This window comes from Pygocentrus nattereri, chromosome 13 (genome assembly GCF_015220715.1).
Source record: "Pygocentrus nattereri isolate fPygNat1 chromosome 13, fPygNat1.pri, whole genome shotgun sequence".
In the NCBI taxonomy this organism is placed as follows: Eukaryota; Metazoa; Chordata; class Actinopteri; order Characiformes; family Serrasalmidae; genus Pygocentrus; species Pygocentrus nattereri.
Window position 1 is genome coordinate 30,998,220 of NC_051223.1, and position 21,411 is coordinate 31,019,630.

The window sequence follows — 21,411 nt, forward strand, 5'->3', positions numbered from 1 at the left end:
ATGAGCCGTGCTCTGGACTTTGTTTGTGAAGCTGTTTTCGAGGCGCTCGTTTTAGTTCCTTTCTCGTCCGTTCTATAAATAATTCAGACTATTTATAGCCCGACACGGCCGTCTGAGCGTAGCTACTGTTTACCTTTCAGCTCCGTTTGAGGCGCTGCGCTCGGACGCAGCTGTTTCTGACCACAAGGTGGAGGACTGGAGGCGTTGTTTTGCTTCACTTTCCCACCCGTATTCCGTGAAACCCCGCCCGCTCCGCTGGGATTGGCTAGTGGAATGTCCCGTCCTGCGCTGCGATTGGCTTACAGTTCATCCACGTAATCAGCCCCGGCAAATCGAACGGTTGCGTGGGCGGCAACGTTACCGTAGCAACCTTAGAAAACGTTGGAACTTCAGAAGCATCGGAGGCCTTAAAGGGGCAGTCCACCCACTCTTCAGCATTTCTCTATGATTAAATGTCTAAGATGAGCACAGTCATTCAGAGCGGTTTGGTGTGAAATGCTCAATTTTAGAGAATCTTACCGAATAGGTAATAGAATAGGCAGAATAGTTTGCAGTGGAAGTGATAGGAACCAGGTGTATGAAGCGTTTTTTTTTTTTTTTTTTTTGTGTATGAAGCGTTTAATAACTCTAAAAGCTACATTACAGAAAGTCATTTCTACACTGAAATGGCTATGAATATGCTGACTGATGCCTGGAACATTGTTTTGTGATATTTTTGCCATGTCTTGTGGAGTCCCTCAAGGTTCAGTCTTAGGGCCTTTGCTTTTCTCTTTGTACATCCTACCTCTAGGTGATGTCATTAGGAAAGTGACGACACCCAGCTATACATTTCTATTCCTTCTGAAGATCAAGACTCTGTAGACAGACTAACCAGCTGTGTGTCAGATATCTCTTAGTGGATGTCGCAAAATTTTCTACAATTAAATCATGAAAAAACTGTTGAAACTCATGAAGTTACTGATCATTGGTACAAAAACTCAGAGGAAAATGATTGTTGAGAAACTTCGTTCTTTCGCTTCATATACCAAACCTGAAGTACCTGGGTGTGATCTAAGACTCTGAGCTCTGTTTTACCCCACATGTGAACACAGTCACTAAAGTAGCTTTTAATCATTTAAGAAATATTGCTAAAGTTCGGCCTTTTCTATCTCGGAGCGATGCAGAGAAACTTGTTTATGTGTTTGTTCCAAGCATACCTGACTACTGTAATGCTCTTCTTACTGGACTTCCTGAGAAAACTACACATCCATTTACAACTCGTATAAAATGCACATTCTAACAAAAACAACACAGAGAGATCACATCACTCCCATTTTGAAGGAACTGCATTGGCTGCCTGTATCATTCAGGCTTGATTTCAAGGTTCTGCTACTAGTCTTTAAAGCTCAGAGCAACCCTGCACCTGCTTACATCACACAGTGTCTGACTGTTTATGTTCCGGGATGTAATCTAAGATCTGCAGATAGTGGTCTTCTACAGAGACACTCTGTGAAATACAGAAAACATTGAGAGACCTCTTTCAGTTATTACGCATCTAAACTGTGGAACTCAGGTCCACCTTTTATTAGCTCACTTTTAAGAAGCACCTAAAAACGGATCTCTTTAAACTAGCATTTAATTAAAACTGTATGTCTTGTGGTGTTTATCTTATAATTTAATCTTTTTTTCCATTTTCTACTGATTCTAATGAAATACTAATGATCTTTTCTATAACTATGTTTTATCACCTGTGTGTAAAGTGCTTTGAGCTGCTACAGTGCTACATGAATAAATTTTGTATTATTCAGTATTTTTATCATTATTATTTTTAATAAATAAAACAGAGTGACTTTGATTACATCTCTGTGACTGATTTATGCAAAAAACAATGAAAAACTGATGAATTTAATGCTGTTCTTGCAGTTATTCTAATAAACTCTGCCATCCATGGCTTGGACAAGTCATAAATCTGAAAGAATATGTTTTTTGGGGGACTTTTTTGCCTTACAAAACCCTGTGTGTACCTCTCTGCCAAGAATGGATTAAAGTGAATGGATTCAAGCACATTTTAAACAAAAATTGTATCAGAAAATCTATCATAAAACAATGTGTCAGACATCAAGCAGCATATGTCTAACATGTTCATGTAATAAGTTTCTGTGAAGGAGCTTTTACAGGTGGATGTCTGGTGCCTGTCATCACCATTATGAATAATTCTGACTCAGTACTTTTCTCTAGAAAAGAGCATTTCAAACCAAAGCACTCTGAATGGCTTTATTTACATCTCAGCCACTTAATTATGTTGAATGTTTCTGGAAAATCAGCAGAGTCTCTCTTTAAGTAGGTCACATTGAGGGGCCTGCACTTTTTCAGATGATACTAAACGAAAAATGGGGTCGCAGGTGTAAACATGGTCAGGTTAACATCACTGTGATCAGAACTGACCCACATCCTTTCAAGGTTTTAAGTCATAACTAAAAACCTAAATAAAAGGAAAGATAGGAGTATAGGATATGTGTACAGCATGGAATATAGCCTACAGCTACCCATAATAACGTAACTGAGTAAGTTGAGTATAATCCATATCTTGCTAAGATGATCATCTTCTTCTTCTTCTTTCGGCTGCTCACAGCCACAGCGGATCATCTGTCTCCATCTTGCCCTATCTACTGCCTCCCCTACTTTTACACCAACCATCTCCATGTCCACCTTCACTACATCCATAAACCTTCTCTGAGGTCTACCTCTTCTCCTTCTACCCAGCAGCTCCATCTCCAACATTCTTTGACCAATATATCCACTATTCCTCCTCAACATATGTCCAAACCATCTCAACCTGACCTCTCTGGCTTTACCTCCAAACTGCTCCACCTTCACTGTCCCTCTGATCTGCTCATTTCTAATCTTGTCCATCCTTGTCACTCCCAATGAAAATCTCAGCATCTTCATCTCCGCCACCTCCAGCTCAGCCTCCTGTCTTTTAGACAGAGCCACAGTCTCCAAACCATACATCATAGCAGGATGCACTACTGTCTTGTAAACCTTCCCTTTCACTCTTGCTGCTATCCTTCTGTCACACATCAGCCCTGACACCCGTCTCCACCCACTCCATCCTGCCTGCACCCTCTTCTTCACCTCTTTTCTACACTATCCATTGCTCTGGATGGTTGACCCAAGACATTTGAAGTCATCCACCTTTACGACCTCTACTCCTTGCATCTTCACCTTTCCACCTGCCTCCCTCTCATTCACACACATGTATTCCGTCTTATCTCTACTGACCTTCATTCCTCTCCTCTCCAGTGCAAACCTCCAACTTTCCAGATTCTCTTCCACCTGCTCTCTACTCTCACCACAGATTACAATGTCATCTGCAAACATCATGGTCCATGGAGCCTCCTGCCTGACCTCATCTGTCAACCTGTCCATCACCACTGCAAACAAGAAGGGGCTCAAAGCTGATCCCTGATGTAACCCTACCTTCACCTTGAAGCCATTTGTCACTCCAACTGCACACCTCACCACTGTCTCACTATCCTCATACATGTCCTGCACCACCCTAACATACTTTTCAGCTACACCTGACTTCCTCATACAGTACCACAGTTCCTGTCTTGGCACCCTATCATATGCCTTCTCTAGATCCACAAAGACACAATGTAGCTCCTTCTGACCTTCTCTGTACTTCTCTACCAACACTCTCAACGCAAAAATTTCATCTGTGGTGCTCTTTCTGGGCATGAAACCAAACTGCTGCTCACTGATCTGAACCTCTCGCCTTAGCATTGCTTCAACAACTCTTTCCCATACCTTCATGATGTGGCTCATCAACTTTATTCCTCTGTAGTTACTGCAGCTCTGCACATCACCCTTGTTCTTAAAAATGGGGACCAGTACACTGCTTCTCCACTCATCAGGCATCCTCTCACTCTCCAGGATTTTGTTAAACAACCTGGTTAAAAAGTCCACTGCCTTCTCTCCTAAACATCTCCATACCTCCACAGGTATGTCATCTGCACCAACTGCCTTTCCATTCTTCATCCCTTTAAAAGCTGCCCTCACTTCCACCTTACTAATCCTCTGCACTTCCTGATCCACTATCTCTCCTCCTGTTGTCCTCCTCTCTCTCTCGTTTTCCTCATTCATTAGTTCTTCAAAGTACTCCTTCCATCTACTCAACACTCTCTGTTCACTCACTAGTACATTTCCTTCTCTATCCTTTATCAGACTAACCTGCTGTACATCCTCTATCTCTCTGTTTAGGATGATCATAATTTGACATAAACAAACCTTGAATAGAAAATTAAAAAGCCACTGACAAAATAGGAGTTTATATTCCATATTATAATATAATATAGAGAAAAAGACATGGAGTCTCAAAGTCTAAGATATATACAACAGTATATCATTACCGTTTTATAAGAATATTTACAAAACAACAACAAAACAACAACAACAATAATAATAATAAACACAGCACACCAACTGAAACAATGTAGAGACTTTAACTGGATGTCCTGAGTTTGCCCTGCCGCATTAGGCTACATATTCAATGTACAAATAAGGCTGAAATCATGAGGTTAACATTTATTTCAATTATAAATAATGTACAGAAAATGCAATTAGCCCTGTGGTGGATAAAACAGGCACATTTGTTGCATGTTTATTATATTAGATTGTTGTGTCCAGCTCTTCAGGGTCAGTTTTCCTAGACACAAGGTTGATCTTCATTTTCTAGACATTTTGGTCTTGGTCATTTTTCAAAGCTCACATGTTTAGAAGGCTCCAGTGTGGGCACTGGTCAGAAACATCTCATACATTTACAAGTCACTCACACACACACACACACACACACACACACACACACACACACACACCCACACGCACACACACACACACACACACACACACACAAATACCAGTATAGTCCTATATATTATATATGCCATATAATATGAATTCTAATATCTGTAGGATCAGAAGCCTACCACTACATGTGGGAAACTCCCACTTACATTCATATGTGCTTTTCTAATTAGAATGTGCTTATATAAAGTTAGATGTTTTTGCTTAATAGCATCCATGTAATGCATTTACATTATTTGTGCTGGAGCATAATATTCTAAATATTTTATATATCTTACATTTACATGTAATGCACAAAGCTACAGGCCTGTTTGAAGTGATTCAGTTTGATTTTTGAGGGTGAATACTACTGAACAAGAGTGCCTTACATGATCTTTGTTTCATATACCCTACGTTACACTGCTATACACATACACACATTATCTAAGCCATTTATCCTCATGTGTTGCAGAATATGCTGCTATAATGTAGTGTTTTAAATAATGCTTTAATAATGTTTTAAAACAACTCCTGAGACACCTCAGAAGGACTGACATTTTGGAGCTCATGTTGAGGACAAGCTGAATGCTTCTTTAGTTCGTACTCCTCTGCGCTAATTTCCGGCAGTGGGACTTTAATGGTCTGGTGAAACAGGGCATAGTCCACTCTGTAGTGTTTTCGGTTAACTCTCAGCATCTCCTGAAACTGCTGGCCCCACAGGATTTCGTTGGGGGTGTAGGAGGTGCGTGTTTGGTGGAGAATCCCGGTGCAGTCATCTGTGTAGGTGAATGACACCACTAGCTCAAAGCTGTCCCTCCGCAGATCTTGCAAGCCTATCTTGTACATAGGGCTGCTGGGACCAATTATATGGACAATGGTGGCTGGTGTGGCCAAAATGATGTGGCTATTTTGGATTTGTAGGTCATGGTAGGATATGTCAACTTTGCCAGTCATGTGCGCTGTCTGTTGAACCAGCTGGGCATGTGCAGTCCCCTCTACGATGTGGTTTCGACGGAAGTCGCCCACTCGCCATGACAGGCACAGATGTGCATTGCGCAGGTTAATCACGGCAGTGTTGCTGAATCCCACCGTCTGCGCTCTCTTCCGGGCTGATGCCATTTTGGCTATGACAATCCCGATTATGAAAGTGTCGATGAAGACGCTTATGATGTCCTGGATGGTCACAATGATTATGGCCAGCATGCAGTTCTCAGACATGCCTCGTGCACCATAGCCAATGGTTGTCTGTGTCTCGAGAGAGAAGAGAAATGCTGCCGTGAAGCTTCGCACCTCATAGATGCACGGCTCGTTCATGGGATCCTTTACGTCACCATTGGCCAGTGCGATGATCCAGAAGAGGATCCCAAAAAACAGCCAGGACAGGATATAGGAAAGGGCAAACGTGAGAAACATGACCCTCCAGCGGATCTCTACCAGGGTGGTGAAAATGTCTGTCACATACAGGAGCCATTCTCCAGGAACATGCCGGAAGACCATGTTGCAGCTGCCGTCCTTGCGCACATAACGTCTCTTCTTGGAGTAGCAGCCATCATCAGTGCAAATGCTGAGGTCATTGTTACAGTGCTGGATGTTGGAATACTTGTGCTGGATTGTGCTGGATTGTGCCGTGCTTGAGTTCATGCTGCTGTCCTCAGATCTGGAAACAAAAACATACTAATGAGTGTTTCCTATCAGAATCAAGGCCTTAGCATCGACAGGATAAGATGGTCTTGAGTGACTGGCCCTGCTCATGGAAATCTGTTGGCCTGTATTTTTGAGTTCAGTCTAAAACACCTGGCTTTAATATTCAGATGATCTTGAAGACCTTGATTTGTCAGTTTTTCACAAAAACGTTGGAACTACTGCTTTAAATGATTCTCAAGTAACATTCGTGGGGCGCCTGAGATTTGTCTGTTTATCTAGCAAAGCCATGTAGTGCTTCTCAAAGAGCATTACATTTGCAGAGGATGTTGGTTTTTAACCATGATTAACAACAGATCCATTGATTGTAACCATCCGGAGGAAGGTAATCAGAAACCTCATAAGCAGCACAATAGACCTGGTATTGCTGTTAATAAGTCAAACATTTGATTGCAATAAAAATATGTGCGACAAAGAACATGTACAATCATGACTTCCCATTACAGATATTGCAATAGTTCTCCACTATTTGCTTCATTAGTGATGGTTCTTATGCGTTAATAACATCCGTTGACCACCAAAATCATAAATTATTTGGAAGGCATTCTGTTTATAGAAGAAAGGGAAATCCTGTTTGAAAGGAAAAAACATGTTCAATGTGTTGTGAACATGTTGTAAAGCTTATTTCAATAAGATGGATGAAGAGTTTAAATGATCAGTTTTGAATTTCTAAGAAACTGTAATATATATATATATATATATATATTATACAGTAATATTATAGTTATAATAACAATATAGTAATACAAATAATATTAGTGTTATATACTATTACCATGTAAGTACTAAACACTGAATTTTATTATAATATATTAGTAGTTCATTAGTATTCTTTCATGATTTGATAACCTTCCTGGATGTTCTCTAGAGTGAGTCTTTAACACAGTTCTGGTGTTCTCGTACTTTAATGAGCACTGCCTATATATGGCAACAGTAAAATCTAAGCTATTTAGAAAAACAGAGGCATGCTTTGTGTGTTGGTCATCAGTGTTGCGGAGAGTGATGGTGGCGTGGGCAGAGCTGCTTGGGTGGAGGTGGAAGAAGGGTTGTGGTCAGGGAGGCTTGTTGTTCCAGGGTGGTGTTTTAACACCAGGGCAGCTGGAAACAGACTTTCAGCAGGCCACCAATGAAAGTGGGTAGAATGAGCAATGGCTCAGGGACTTCCCCCAACATTGTCCAAAAAAGACACTGTGACCTTCATGCTGAGTGGAAGTGGCTACTTCATACTAATGCACTTCCCAATTTGAAATAATTTATGATTGGTGAACAACCATGTGCAAATCCCTGAACACCCATAGTCAAATTACATGTTTGGTTTGTTTTGCTGGGTAGAATTAACAATGATACGCATATAGGCTGTGTAGTCTTATGTCTTGTTTCATTTTTCTTCTTTTCTTTCTCTGTTCTCACAATGAATTGCCGTTTTACAAATATGTACACATGTGCTGCATTGCACCTGTAGTGGTATATATATATATATATATATATATATATATATATATATATATATATATATATAAAATAGGTATATATACAATTTGAATTAAAAACGGATGTTTTTTTGGGGGGTGGTTGTTGTTTGAAAATGCAATTTCTGTTTTTTCTTTCTTTTTTTATCTGCTGGGTTAAAACGTAAAACACGGGAAAACATAAAACATAATAACAATAACATTGTAATGTTTTCATAGCTCACATTTTATGTTTTATTGTTTTACAATATGTTAAATTCAGCAAATAGACGTGTTCTGTAGAGGATGTTTCAACTTATTTTTTACTTAATTGATAAAACAAGTCATTTGAAAATTATGCGTTTGAATGTAGGTGCATTGTTCATCAGCAAATATGAGCCAAAGAACACTGAAGGAGAAATATTGTACAAGAGTCTGTAATTTTATCATTTTGTTTAGAGGCCCAAGGGTGGTTGTTGGCTGAATGACATTGGAGTTGCGTTGTCCACTCCCAGTGAAGGAGTAGTGATGAAGTGCCCAGATTTCATTCTTAGACATGGCCACACTCTGATTCAGCTCACAAAGAGCTTGGTAGTTACCACAAGAAGTGAATCAATGGCTCTCAGGCCAGCTAGAGTGTGTCCTAGACCAGGGAAAATCCTAAACTGTGTGGGGGTGCTCCAAGACTGGCACTGGGAGACGCGTTGAAGGATATCAGAAGGGAATGCAGAAGATTCAAGATAAGAGCTTGTGATGGATCATAAGTCTACTATTTAGGCAACTAATGTGTTAAACCAATGCTAAATACCTTTTTCTATAGTACTTGTAATCCAGAATTTCTCATGAGCCCAGTTAGGATGGGATTAAACATGGGGTCCTGGGGTAATTTCCTCATTTACAGGTGCTTATTTCCAATTAATTCCACCATATCGGCCTTTTTTAATTCACTGAAGTCAGCAGTGGTTTGATCTTTTTAGTTCTGTCTGGACATACATCTCTGTGATTTCTCAGGCAGATGTTGCCTTGTGTTGAGTAAAAAAGCTCATAGTCACTAAAAAGTGTTTTTTTTACTATTGCTGCACACATTTAGTCTCCTCTATTAATCTCCTCCTGAATCAGAAAACATCTCAATGATGTTGTCTGAGTGGCAGATCTTTCTCCTTCCTAGCTATGCTGTCAATCAAATCATACAAGCTGATTAAAAGGGAGATTACCATGGTAGCTACGGGTTGTAAAGCAGTCCTATACGCTCACAATATCCTTGTCTTTTCGTTTGATCATATCACCATAATGACACAAATATTTGGACTCATGAAGTTTTATCAAAGAGGAGATGTTTGAAAGCTTCAGATGCCCCCCTGGCAAAGTAGTCAATTCTAAATGGGACTAATCTAGTTTTGGGTCCTACAGAAACAGAAGAATTCATGCAAGAAGTCGGCCACAAGATTGAAGTCACTCAAACGTGGACCAGCCTCTGTGTTCTGGCAGAGCTTTAGCAATGTTGACAACCAGTCATTGATAACTCTGTACTGTAAACGAACACGTTTTGTGTTCTGAAGTTACAGCATATGATATAATTGACATCTACCTGTATTATTGTGCAGTTGCAGCGTCACTAGCAGTGCAATTACTTTGTAATGTGGACTTTCCCCCCTGGAACAGAGTGTTGTTCATGCTTCATTTCATCCATGGACACGCACATCTATGCAACCACATGTACACACACTCACACACGTACACACTCATTCACATGCACAAGTGAGAACCACAGAGTCACGTTTTTAAAGGTTATGATGAAGCGGTTTAGAGTTTGTTCAGGGTTTACACAAATAAGAGCACACATACTTGCACATGTTCTCAGCCACAAACAGAAACAGATGCTAATTTTTGTCATTGTCACATCTACCGGTTCATCACCTACCAGTTCATCACCTGATCACCGGTAGGGGTGACCTACAGTGATCAGAGAATGGATTCATAACATACATACATGCATACAGACATTCATATATACATGTTTTCCATATTGATTTTTACTGGGGCTTCGTGAACTCAAGCACTCTTACTGCTAGAGCCTCAATCGGGCCTGAAATTTTGGTCCGAACCCCAATACAGCCAAAGAACTTTCTCTTTGATCCCAACTAGATCGAAATTGACCACAAAAAGATCCATCCTGACCCACATCATGTACATACATGTACATCACTCACTTACTTCTGTACTGTAGTTTGAATTATGGGCAACCGTTCTTGCGAGTGCATTTACAGCTGGCCTTGACGCAGGACCCATCGCGCTGTTCAATGAATGAAACCAAGCCACAACCCCAAAAACACTACGCCCGCACAGATAAAGTTTTATTTCCATTTCCTCTCCCAAAGCAGTGCCTGTAAGTGACAGATAAATGAGCGGCCCTAGCTCACTGCTGGCCAGCGCTGTAACTCTGCGGCTGTGTTGAGATGCAGGCATGCTCCCTCTGAGTGTATTGTTGTCAGTGGACCACATGGCCTTTCACTCACCCGGCCCTGGCTTGCCCATTTTCCGCCTGCTTTTCCTACTTTTACCGTTAAAGGAAATAATTAAGCGAAATCGTCTGCTACGTATCAAACAGCGGACTGGCCGATCAGTGGAATTCTCCAGTTTGTGTTCTCTGCCTCTTCTCTCTCTCTCTGTGTCTCTCTCTCTCTCTCCATGGCAACATTGTCTGTAAATGGACAGGCATTGTGTCTTTTCTTCTCTTTTGGTTGACCATGAAAAGCTTGGATACTTTGAAAAGTAGACAAATGAAGCAGAGAGAAAGAGTGTGTATCCTTGTGTATGCGTGTGTGTCTGGTCTGTGGTGTGCGTGTGTGTTGGTGGCGGTGGTTTGGGGTTGGGGATGGGGGGGTATTGATGGAGAGAATTCATTCCATAGTTTTTCCACAGTGGGTTTTGTCATAATTTTATTCACGTGTTCTTTCATATTCCTGTCTGTCATTTGCTCGACTGGTAATCTTTGCTCACTTCCTCGGTCTATTTTGGGATATCAATCTGGGAATGTTTACCGTTTGTGATTCTCTTTTTTTCCATACTTTCCTCTTTGCTTAGTGTCAATACAGTTTATCATAATAGATTAGTTGCCTGGAGATTTTGTTGCAATAAGATGGATCTTGCCAGTTTACAGCATTCTCAGCAACTACATGGCATCGGATGGTGGTCCTCCTCAGAGGAATGTAGCATCTTTTGTTTTGTTTACTTAATTTTTGTATACAGTTAAGAATTTCTAGGTCATCTGCGCTCTTCTATGCTATTTCACCAGGAATGTTCATCACTTCACATTTCTTTGCTGTGTCTTGTTCATATTAACAATGTGCATTTGGACTAATTTTGATATCTGAGTATCCATAAAACTTAAGCAAAACATATTGTTAATGTCAGGGAAGGAAAAAGCAACAACAAAATGGTGAAAGATCAAATTTTGCCAAAAATTTGGCTTAGTTTTTAAACAATAGCGCTGGAGGTCAACATTTGAAACTTATTTAGTAATAGCAGAGAGAAATGGGAAGTCCTGTATCTGATTAAAGACAGAAGCTGCCTATTCAGATAGGTTAACCTTTAGAAACCTAGAATTTTGGGGAATGTTTTTGGTATTTTGGGTCAATTACAATTGCAAAACAAAGTACTTACATGTGACAGTCACACATGCTATGTTGTTATTTTCAGGAGACCCTGGACTGCTCAGATTATTATCCATTATTTGACATGTAAATGTTAACAGAAATTTGATACCTCAGATACCTTTTCAGAAAATGTTAGCCTGGAGTGCCTGTGAGCTGAAAGTGTAATAATTTTGATTGTGATTAACTTTATTTGTTATTATGAGCAAAAATAAACAAATGGCCTATAATGGACATGTTTTTCATTGATTTTCTGTCCTCTTGGGTTCATGCTAAGTACTAAAACTCTGATACATAGCAAGACACGCCTTGTTTTTAATTACAAATTGAACCATTCCACTTTGTCAGTGAAATGTGTTTGCTTCTGGATCTATCTAACATTAGCTAGAGTAGTTAGCCTAGCTAGCAAAAAAGCCACACCAGAGCACCAGCTGCACTCTCTGAGCGTCTCTGCCTTCTCAGTCATGTCCTTAACAGCACATCCTTGGTATCACGTTCAGGCACTCCCATTTTTTAGTAGCAAAGCATAATTTATGCAGAATATATTTGCTAAACTTTCACATTGTATTGTCCTCTTAAACATAAAACTTGTGTTTCCCTGAATCTCATGATAAATTATTAAAAAGGATCAATCAATCATCAATCAATCAATCAGTCATGGCACTACCAACAACAAAGGACTTTTATTCTGACATGCTTTTAGAAATGGTGTGTAGGGTATTGCATCATAAACCCTTGAATGCTTTGCAATGGCAATACACCCACACGCACACACACACACACACACACACCCACACGCACACACACACACACACAGTATATTCAGGCAGATATATTATATATATGGAACAGATGGACTGCAGTCTGTAATTGTACAACTACAAAGTGCACCTATATACTTAGTGGAGCTGATAAAATGGACAATGAGCGTAGAAACAAAGAGGTCAAAATGTTATGCCTGATCAGTGTATCAGTGTATAACCCTTTTTACACCATTGTACCTTTCATGTAACAGCCTTTGAAAGCATCATCTTTAGAGCAACTTATTGATTTCCAATGTAAAACATCTAATCTAATGAAACATTTGCTCTGCTGAGGCAGGCACATTCATGCTTGGCTGTTGTGACCTCCTGCTACCCATTTTCTTTGCACTCTGATGGCTTAGTGCTCCTGGGTGAGACCTGAATGGGCTTCGGCCAGCCGTGCGAAGTGACTGTTGTCTGGGTGGAGTGCAGAGCTCTGTCCCTCAGCCAGCTGAGGAAGCGCTGGTGCACTCCAGACACCCGGGGTGAGAGAAGGGGAGAGAAAAGAAAAGATGGAAACTGGAAGCATCTCACCGTGCAATCCACAGGCAAGAGACAGATCAGTCACGGCCAAACCACTACTAGCGTCCTCAGTGCTAAACGCTAACCCCACCCTGCTGGGCTACAGGCTCCACTTGCTGAAGGGCTGAACTGCGTGAACTGAACATGTGGTCAGATTAAGAGTGCTGATTTAGGAATAGCTCTTGCCTTTTAATATCCTCATGATTATGAAGATGAGGACAAGGCATGGCCCGTCCTACTCTAGGACTCGATAAATACAAACCTCAGCTTTTTTTTTTCCTGGACACAGGCATAGCTGTGGTTGCCAGATTCTGTGAAGTCTCATGAGACAGGCAGAATGTCATCCTTGCTGAAAGTCATGTGCCTTGGGTGACAGGTTTCCAAAGTACACAATTGAGGTTGTAATACTGGATCTTTCATGTTGTTGCTTTCTTATCACAAACTCCACAACTTAGCTCTTTGAGGTTGTGTGTCATTCTGCAGTTGACTTTATGCCCATATTAGGAGCTCTGAGTCTAAGCTGGGTTTCTCTATGAGAATGATGGTATTTTCGAAAATAACAAAACAAAATGCTTCAAAGCTGATACGAGTTTGTTAGTTTTGCAAGAACTGCTATCAGAGATTGCTATTAGTATTAAATATTAAAATACAGAAATGGGGAGAAGCAGGTGAAGCAGGCTATAATGGTTATAAATAAATAAATAATACATAGACATGTGGAATATGTAAGATATTCAAGTGACATTCTTTAGACTTTTATACTGCCGTTTTAAAATGAATAATACTGTAAGTACTTTAATTCAAACCTGTAATATTAATGATGAAGATATTTAGCCTGTTGGCTATCTTTTAGCTTGTTAGCTAGCTGACCAGCCTAGTTTCAGTTAAGAAAATAAGTTGTCAGCCACACAGTTTAATTATAAAAGGGTTTTTACTTCATCAGTACACTCAGTGGTCTATGCAAGCAGCATTAGAGTCAAAGATTGTTCCGTTAGTAGCACAAAGATGTTTAATGATATAGTGCAGCAATACAGAGTTCAGTTGTGAGGTGGTCGTGAATGTGTGTATATCATGTATTTTGCAACGGTTTTGAATGCAGGTCAGTCAACCTGATTTTACCTGAACTATCTATTATATAAGGTCAATTTAAGGTGAGGCAGTGTTAGCTGGTCTGCAGCAACATTCATGTTTCAGCTCCATACAGAGAGTGAAATTCAGATGTTCTGGCAAAATTTGGAGGACGAAAGTCTGTACAGCAAAAATTCATCATGTTTGGAACCTTTTAGATTACCACAGAGTGCTACAGCTACACTTTTTGAAAACAGTATTCATTGTTCCTGTAGAGAAAACCAGCTTTCACTAAGAGCTCCTGATATGAGCTTAACGCCAACTGGAGAGCAACAACACAACTTAAGATGTCGACTCTAATCAAAATTTGAACAGGATTTCTTTAGTGGGCCTAATCTGTTTTAGGGGAAGTTTAGCCCTGAAATTGACTCTAATTAATAAAAGGATCAAAAGAAAGCAATATAATTCTGCTTTTTTCACACATTTTGCTGATCTGTAACACATCGTCTTTCTGCAAGGGAAATATAACACACTTCCTGATGCCACCTTCCACTGCAACCAACTTTCAGTCCATTTTCTTTCATTTCTTTGAATAACAGATAAATACATGACTGAACTTTCAGCTAAGTTCATTGTGCATTTGTTGTAAATCTTATTTTATTACTGTGGATCAATTTTCTTTCTTTCTTTCTTTCTTTTCATCTGACCAGCACCCACAGCAGACTAGATTTACGATTTGAAATTATGGATTTGTAAAACAGATTTAGGGAACTGTGCATATTCCTACTAGAAGGAACCATAAAACCGACAAACCAATTTATTTTCATTGCACTGCCTGATTTAAAGGCTAAAGAATGTAAAATGTATGGCTACAGAGCTTCTACTCTTGCTGTCCTATAGGTGCCCCCCTGTTCCCAGTGCTCTGGAGCAGGTCGCCTCATTGCTTCGTTCGCAAACATATCATGAATACTCTCACTCCTGCCAAGTCGCAACTAATAGAAGCTAATAAAGATGCACATCTCTCTGCACAAAGCCTTTTCTGTTACTTACAAGGAAAGTTTATGAAGACATTGACAACGAGCCCTTCACATGGCTTAATCAGAGCCGACTCTCTGGTAATTCTTCCACTTAAAACGCATTAAGTCCTAACATGGTTAAATATGTGGGTCTCATGAGCTCATCAACAAAGTCTCGTTGGTCCCAAATTTCCCTTCTAGTTCATACACATTGTCCATCAGGATACGAAAAGGTTTGAATCAATTTGTTCACTATTTTTAAAACTGCAAAACCACGTTAGACAAAACTGGAAGATGGTAAAATGCAAGCAGTTTGCCGTTCGGACTGTGAGATGAACAATGCTAGCACTTACAGTGAGTCACACAGGGTACTCACTCCAACCCTTCCTTGCTTTGCTACCAAGTAGTTACATGAGTAAGAGATCGTATGGATAAAACCGGAGAAATGCAGGAAGCCCAAAGGTCAAAAGGAATAGTCATTTTGAAAAACACCATGTCCTGCTGATGACCTCTGCATGCTTTGAATACACACCGTTCAGCCTTCTGTTTCTTCAAATCACTGAGAAGACTTAGGCCTCCGAAAGAGAAAGTGGAGACCTGCTTCTGCATAGTCCACACTTCACATAACACAAGAGGGCACAGTTTATACTTAACAACCTCTCCAACTGTGCATGTTTGTTCTGCTCAGAGAATCACTGTATTAACACCCAAGTATTTGTTGCAAGTGTGTATATATGCAGAAAGATAAGGCTAAGAGCAGCAATTTTCAATATTTTATATGTGAATACTGTTGATGACAAGTGAACATGTAGCCAGTCAATTAATTTTCAAAATTTTACCCAAGAGTAAAGAACCGTGGGCAGATTTACTAAAAGAGGTGCTCTTTACCCACACTGTGCTGGTGGGGTGGCCAATTTAGCAGGTTATCTTCTAAAATTTTCCATGCAAATGAACAAAGACACAACATTGAAATTAGCATATGACCAGCACAACATACCCTCCTGACTCTCTAGGCCAAAAAAATTATTTCTTTTCTCAAGATTTTGATTTTGTAAGTCGAATGCTGGAAAAAAAAGAATTATTTTGAGTCTCTGTTAATTTTTTTAGCTGAACTGCTATGGAATATTGTAAAATCCCTCTTTAATTTCACTGTGTATATGCTAGTTGTTTGGGAACTATATGATTTTGAACTTGTGGCGAGTTATGTGCATTTCATCAAAGGCTGTGAAATGAGGAGCTTTAGCAATGCAGAAATAATATAATCAAAAGGGTTTTAATATGTGATTTTAATGATAATTTAGAAAAAGAAAACTGCTTAATCTTTATTCAGATAAAACCTGCTTTTAACTGTAATGAGTGTTGCAAAACACAGCCAGAGTGTAACAAAACAGCGATTTAAATTTAGTGTGGGTGCTTTATTATAATAATATCTTCCCAGTGTTTTGCACTTTGAGAAGGAACGTCCTTTAGTTGCATATGTAATAAGACAAAAGTGCAAAAGAGCTGTGATAGCTCCTTTGATCTAGGCCACTAGTGAGCCTTTGCACCTAGTACATCATTACAGTGGCCAAAATAGGCTTTGTAATGAAAAAAAGTCTGCCATATGGTACAGTTGTATAAAGTCAAAATTAGCATACCATCACCAAGAGCTACTCAAGAGTCCATTATGATTCAAAATGAGTTATTTTACCATAAAATTCAAGCTTCATAAAATAATGTATATGTAGCTTACATAAAAGATCCTGGATGTTCCAAATGAAGCAAGGATCAATATAGAGACATGCATATTTTAGTATCTAGAAAGGAAAACAAAAATGGACTTCAGCTGTCGGGCTGTAGGTTTTCTTTAGATGATAGCACTGGAAGTTAAAATTTGAAAACATTTTATTATAAAAAAATAGCTGACGTTAAATCAGTAAATTTTCGTGATAAGAACTTATCATGTCACTGCTGTCAAAACAAAAACTTGTATCTCCAAAATGATAACTTTATAGGAGAAGGAATAAGCATACTTTATTTTTAATGTAAGTCAATGTAACAAGACTTTTTCCAAGTTATTTTGGGCCATTTCTTTTTGGTTCATTCATCATGAAATCTACACACGATGTAAACAGTCTTTCTTCTCAGTGGATGATGTGATAGGAGTATTTTTGGAATATTTCACTATTTTTGGAGTTAGCAAAAAAGGTTGGACCAAAGCCGACCAAACTATTTTTCTCAGTCGCTTCCTAAATAATGTGTTATTGGCAGTGTGCCCATGGTAAGGTTTTGTAGTAGCAAACTATAAGAAACTTACTTGCAAAACTGTCACATAGTACAGTCAAGTTAAAACGTAAAATCATGTTTCCCTGAAGCTCTGTAAAATTTTTGGTGTCTTTCCATGATGAAATGTAACGGATACTCAAAGAGTGATTTCAGTATTTGAATACTAGCGCTAATGGTTGCAAATGATTGGCTGAGTACTCAAGTAGCTGTGTGCATCTCTAGTCTGTAAACCAATTAATGATCTCTATGCTCTTGAAAACATTTTAATTTCTAACACCTGACAGTGGATCCATACTGTTTGATGTGTACTAGACCAAAACAGCAACTGTGTAATGTTGTGTGTTTTATCAGTTAGAACTCACTGTGTACAAAACAGCATATTAGTGCGAGTATCAGCACAGCCGTCAACACTGTCACAAGAGCAAGTGTCACATATAGACACGGTCAAAGAGTATAACAACGCATACTCTGTCTGCCTTTCTTTTCTTTCCATCTTTCTCTTGTTGTCTTTCCAGCACAAATTACCCATGCTACACGGTGTCATGTAAGGATAGTATTTCAGGAAGATAACTTCTTAGCCATAACCACATGATCCACCCACTCCTTTCATCATATAGTAGTTTTCAGTTTCAGGGCTCGTTGGTGGTTCTACACTCAGAAAAAAGGTACGAAACTCACTGGGGCAGAGCCCCTCTTGTCACTGGGGTGGTACCCTCAAGGGTACATCTCAGTAGTATTAGTCAGGGAACATAATTGTACTGTAATCCATTGAAATTATATTCTCTAAAACTCCACAAATCCCGTCACGTCTCCAGTCTTTTTATTTTATTCTGTTTTAAAACATTAGGTTATAAAAAGCTACAAATATTTTCCAGCTTTTCACCTGGAAAAATGTACTTAAGGTACACAATTGCACCTTAAAACCACTGTTATGCCTTTGAGGGAATATTTACATTGTCACCTTGATGAACAAAATTCATACCTGTACAGATCCTTTATTTCTACCAGTGTACACCCTGCTGCTAATGGGGAACTGGACGGGGACATGGCCTTTAGCTTCTTGTCATCCAGGTCATGTGGCAGTGTTCTGACCTCCATTGGCAATGTTATGTTTCCTGTACTGCTCCAGGCCCTTACAAGTCCATTACATGCCCACTTTAAGCAAATAACATTCTTCCAGCCATTCAGGGTTCACTGGGACGAGACCATCCCGTGTGGAGATCAGGTCGTTTTTTTTTTTTTTTTTCTGTTTTGCCCTAGGACTTAATTCACCCATTCTGACCTTCACTGTTTCTGGCAATAGAAGTCAAGTGTATATTATTTAGCTAAAGTTTCACCAACTCCATTAAGGGATCCTACGGACTGGAACGGAAGAGCTAAGTTTAGCAAAGTTAAAGGTTGTGTAACCATGGCTTGGACGAGAGTGTAAGGGACTGAGTTGTGCGTGAGGTAAAGCGCACATACCTCTTGGAGGCTAAAATGCTGATGTCCATTAAGGGTCCCTCTACAATTACCAACATACTTGATGTTGGCAGTGAAAAAAGGGCATTAGGAATAAAAGAGATTGTGTTTGACACCTGCTCTCACACAGTATTTGTTGGAAATATGAAAATCTCATGAATGGCACTAGAAAGAATGTTTGAAATGCAAATAATTATGAATGCCAACCCCACCCCTGCTTTTACTGTAACAGTTCGGAACTTATTGGGTTTTTTTGCGAGCTCGTTTGTGGCATTTTTAGGAATTTGAAATCGTGAGATTTTATGAAACAATGAACTTTCATGGTCTGTCAAAATGAGGGGTTTGAATGACAAAAAAAGAAATGTTTACCAAAAGACTCTTTACCTCCTTAAACTGCAGACCGATTATTCAGATATGTAGTTGTAAATGAGGGACCATCTGGTGTCAGTTAAATTTATAGTTTTACATAGTTTTCAGTGTCATTTCCTCCATCTATGTTAATAGTAATTGTAATCCAGCCTTTGATCTTCAGAGTTTCCTGTTCATCTTAAGTTTATCAGACTCAGTGGGCCTCACCCCAAAACTCTCACATTTTAAGAATCTAATCTTGATCCGGTATCCATGACGGCCATCTGTTGTCAGCAGATTGCACTTGTCGGGCTGTATGATTTGGTTCCTGTGATCACATGCCTCAGATTACAGCCTATTCCGATGTCATTCACATTCAAGGGGCTCTTGCATAAAGCATCTCCTCCCTCACTGGCTCAAGTGTCCCTCTTACCCGGTTCCAGCCCTTCCTTCTGTTGGCCCTCCGACCCACCCAGCGGGCGCTTTATCTCCACACACTCACACACCACACTTGATCCCTGCCTGACTCCAACAGGAAAAGGGGGAACCGCAGGCTCACAGAATGGAGAAAGGGTGTCGGAAGCCAGCCCTGAGAGTCCTAACCACACCTTGCATTTTCTGCCCTAATGCCACACACCCACAATCCACAGCTTAATATGGTCATGATTCTAGATTGTTTGGCCAAATTTGACACTTGGGGCAGTTTGCTTGCTCGATTTGTCTCAATTCATGTCCTCACAATATCCTTTGAATAAATAGACCTAAAGTGCAAAGTGTTGCTAGACTTGTGAGATACCTGAGATCCTAATCAGCTAAGAGGAGTAGAAGTGTCTTACCTGCTCTGTCCCTCTTCCCTGCTGAGTTTGTGTGGAGTGAGGACGTAAAAGCACGACACTCTATCTTAACTGGCAGCAGAGGCCGGATTGGGCAAGAGTGTGCGAGAGTACCAACCCACCTGTACCTTTACTGAGAAACACACTCGCATATTCCTAGGGGGTGAAAGTTGTGTGTGTGCATGAGGGTGGGTGTGATCTTAGTTTTAATCTCTTTGTTGGGACAAATAATGCTATTCCTACACTTAATCACAATGATGCAAACATGTGATTCTAATATTGTGATATTAGGATATATTCCTATCCACTCTAATAAAGAAACGTGCAATATTTACATTCAGTGATAGAGGTTGCAGTAAGGTGAAGCAGTGTTCACCACTATACAGTTTACAGCACCCCCATAAGGACAGTAATACAAATGTGTTTGTATTAATGCTAGCTTCACTGAGTTAGAGTTCAAACCCTGTGCTTAGAAACCAGAACAAAACACAACATGTACATGTGACTACATGCACCTGCACATTCATTTCTAGGATTACACTTCACCCTCCATGAGACAATGGTTTATTCTTACATAAGAACCCAGGCTACTGAAAGTTTTTAGCTAGAAAACAATGAAATGTGTATGTGACATTCACCAAAACACAGTAATAATCATGCAGTCAGTTGACTGTAGAATGTAAAATGTAAGCATTACCCATAAATAAGATTAAAAGGCCAGCTGATTGTATAGCTAGTAAGGTTCAACAACCATTTCACACCCTCTGTGTTTATGTCCCACATAAAACACACAAACATAACTTGGTAAAGTGAACAAATCTCCCATTTTGCACTTGAAAGCAGCATTATCTAAATCAGTTTGGCAATGTTCCTCAAAGGCTTTGGACATGGAAAACAAAATAAGAAAAGCTGACAGGACGTCCAAGAAGACAGGACGTCCAGTTTAATTTACAAAGCTGCAAAACAGAGCTTCACAATGAAGACTGTGTTTGAGCTGACAACAAAGTCTGGAATCTCTATTCTTTAAGTTCCAGGTTCAGAGCTACCTGAGAGCTTGTATCTGCCCCTCTCATCTGGACCAGTTCGTCCATTCTTTGTATGAAACAGGCCCTCACTCAGATTTCAGACGGTAGAGCATGTTGTTTCCTTATCTGACTGAAAACAAGGTTAGCTTTACTCATAAACAGTAGTGGGATGGATTGTTTCTGCTTTTCTGCTTGGAAGAAAAAGGAGATACTTGGCTACTGGACCTGGTGCATCCTGATCCAAATGAAAATGACCCATGAATGTCAGTGCATTTTCTAGTAGTGGTAGGTGTAACATGCTCGGGTAATAGTTGCCTGGTAGCAAATGTCCATTACTGATTACTGATAGCAAATGTTGATTATTGAATACCCAAAGATCACAATTACATCAGTATATTGTGAAAGTGCTTAGAGGACAAAGTTCTACAATCTGGATTTGTTCTT

At 39.8% G+C, this 21,411-nt stretch overlaps 1 protein-coding gene across 1 annotated transcript; it reads right to left on the reverse strand.

Annotated features, from left to right (window-relative positions):
• Positions 1 to 4,308: 4,308 nt before the first annotated feature.
• kcnj16 (potassium inwardly rectifying channel subfamily J member 16) lies at positions 4,309 to 20,019 on the reverse strand. Its single transcript, XM_017700815.2, has 2 exons — positions 19,946 to 20,019; positions 4,309 to 6,481 (listed from the first exon to the last, which is right to left on the reverse strand). Exon 2 carries the CDS (start codon positions 6,463 to 6,465, stop codon positions 5,344 to 5,346), a length of 1,122 nt encoding a protein of 373 aa, XP_017556304.1. The 5' UTR covers positions 6,466 to 6,481; positions 19,946 to 20,019; the 3' UTR covers positions 4,309 to 5,343.
• Between the last annotated feature and the right edge of the window lie 1,392 nt (positions 20,020 to 21,411).

Coding starts and splice junctions, on each gene's coding strand:
- kcnj16 (XM_017700815.2), bottom strand. CDS start 6,465: ATGAACTCAAGCACGGCACAATCCAGCACAATCCAGCACAAGTATTCC.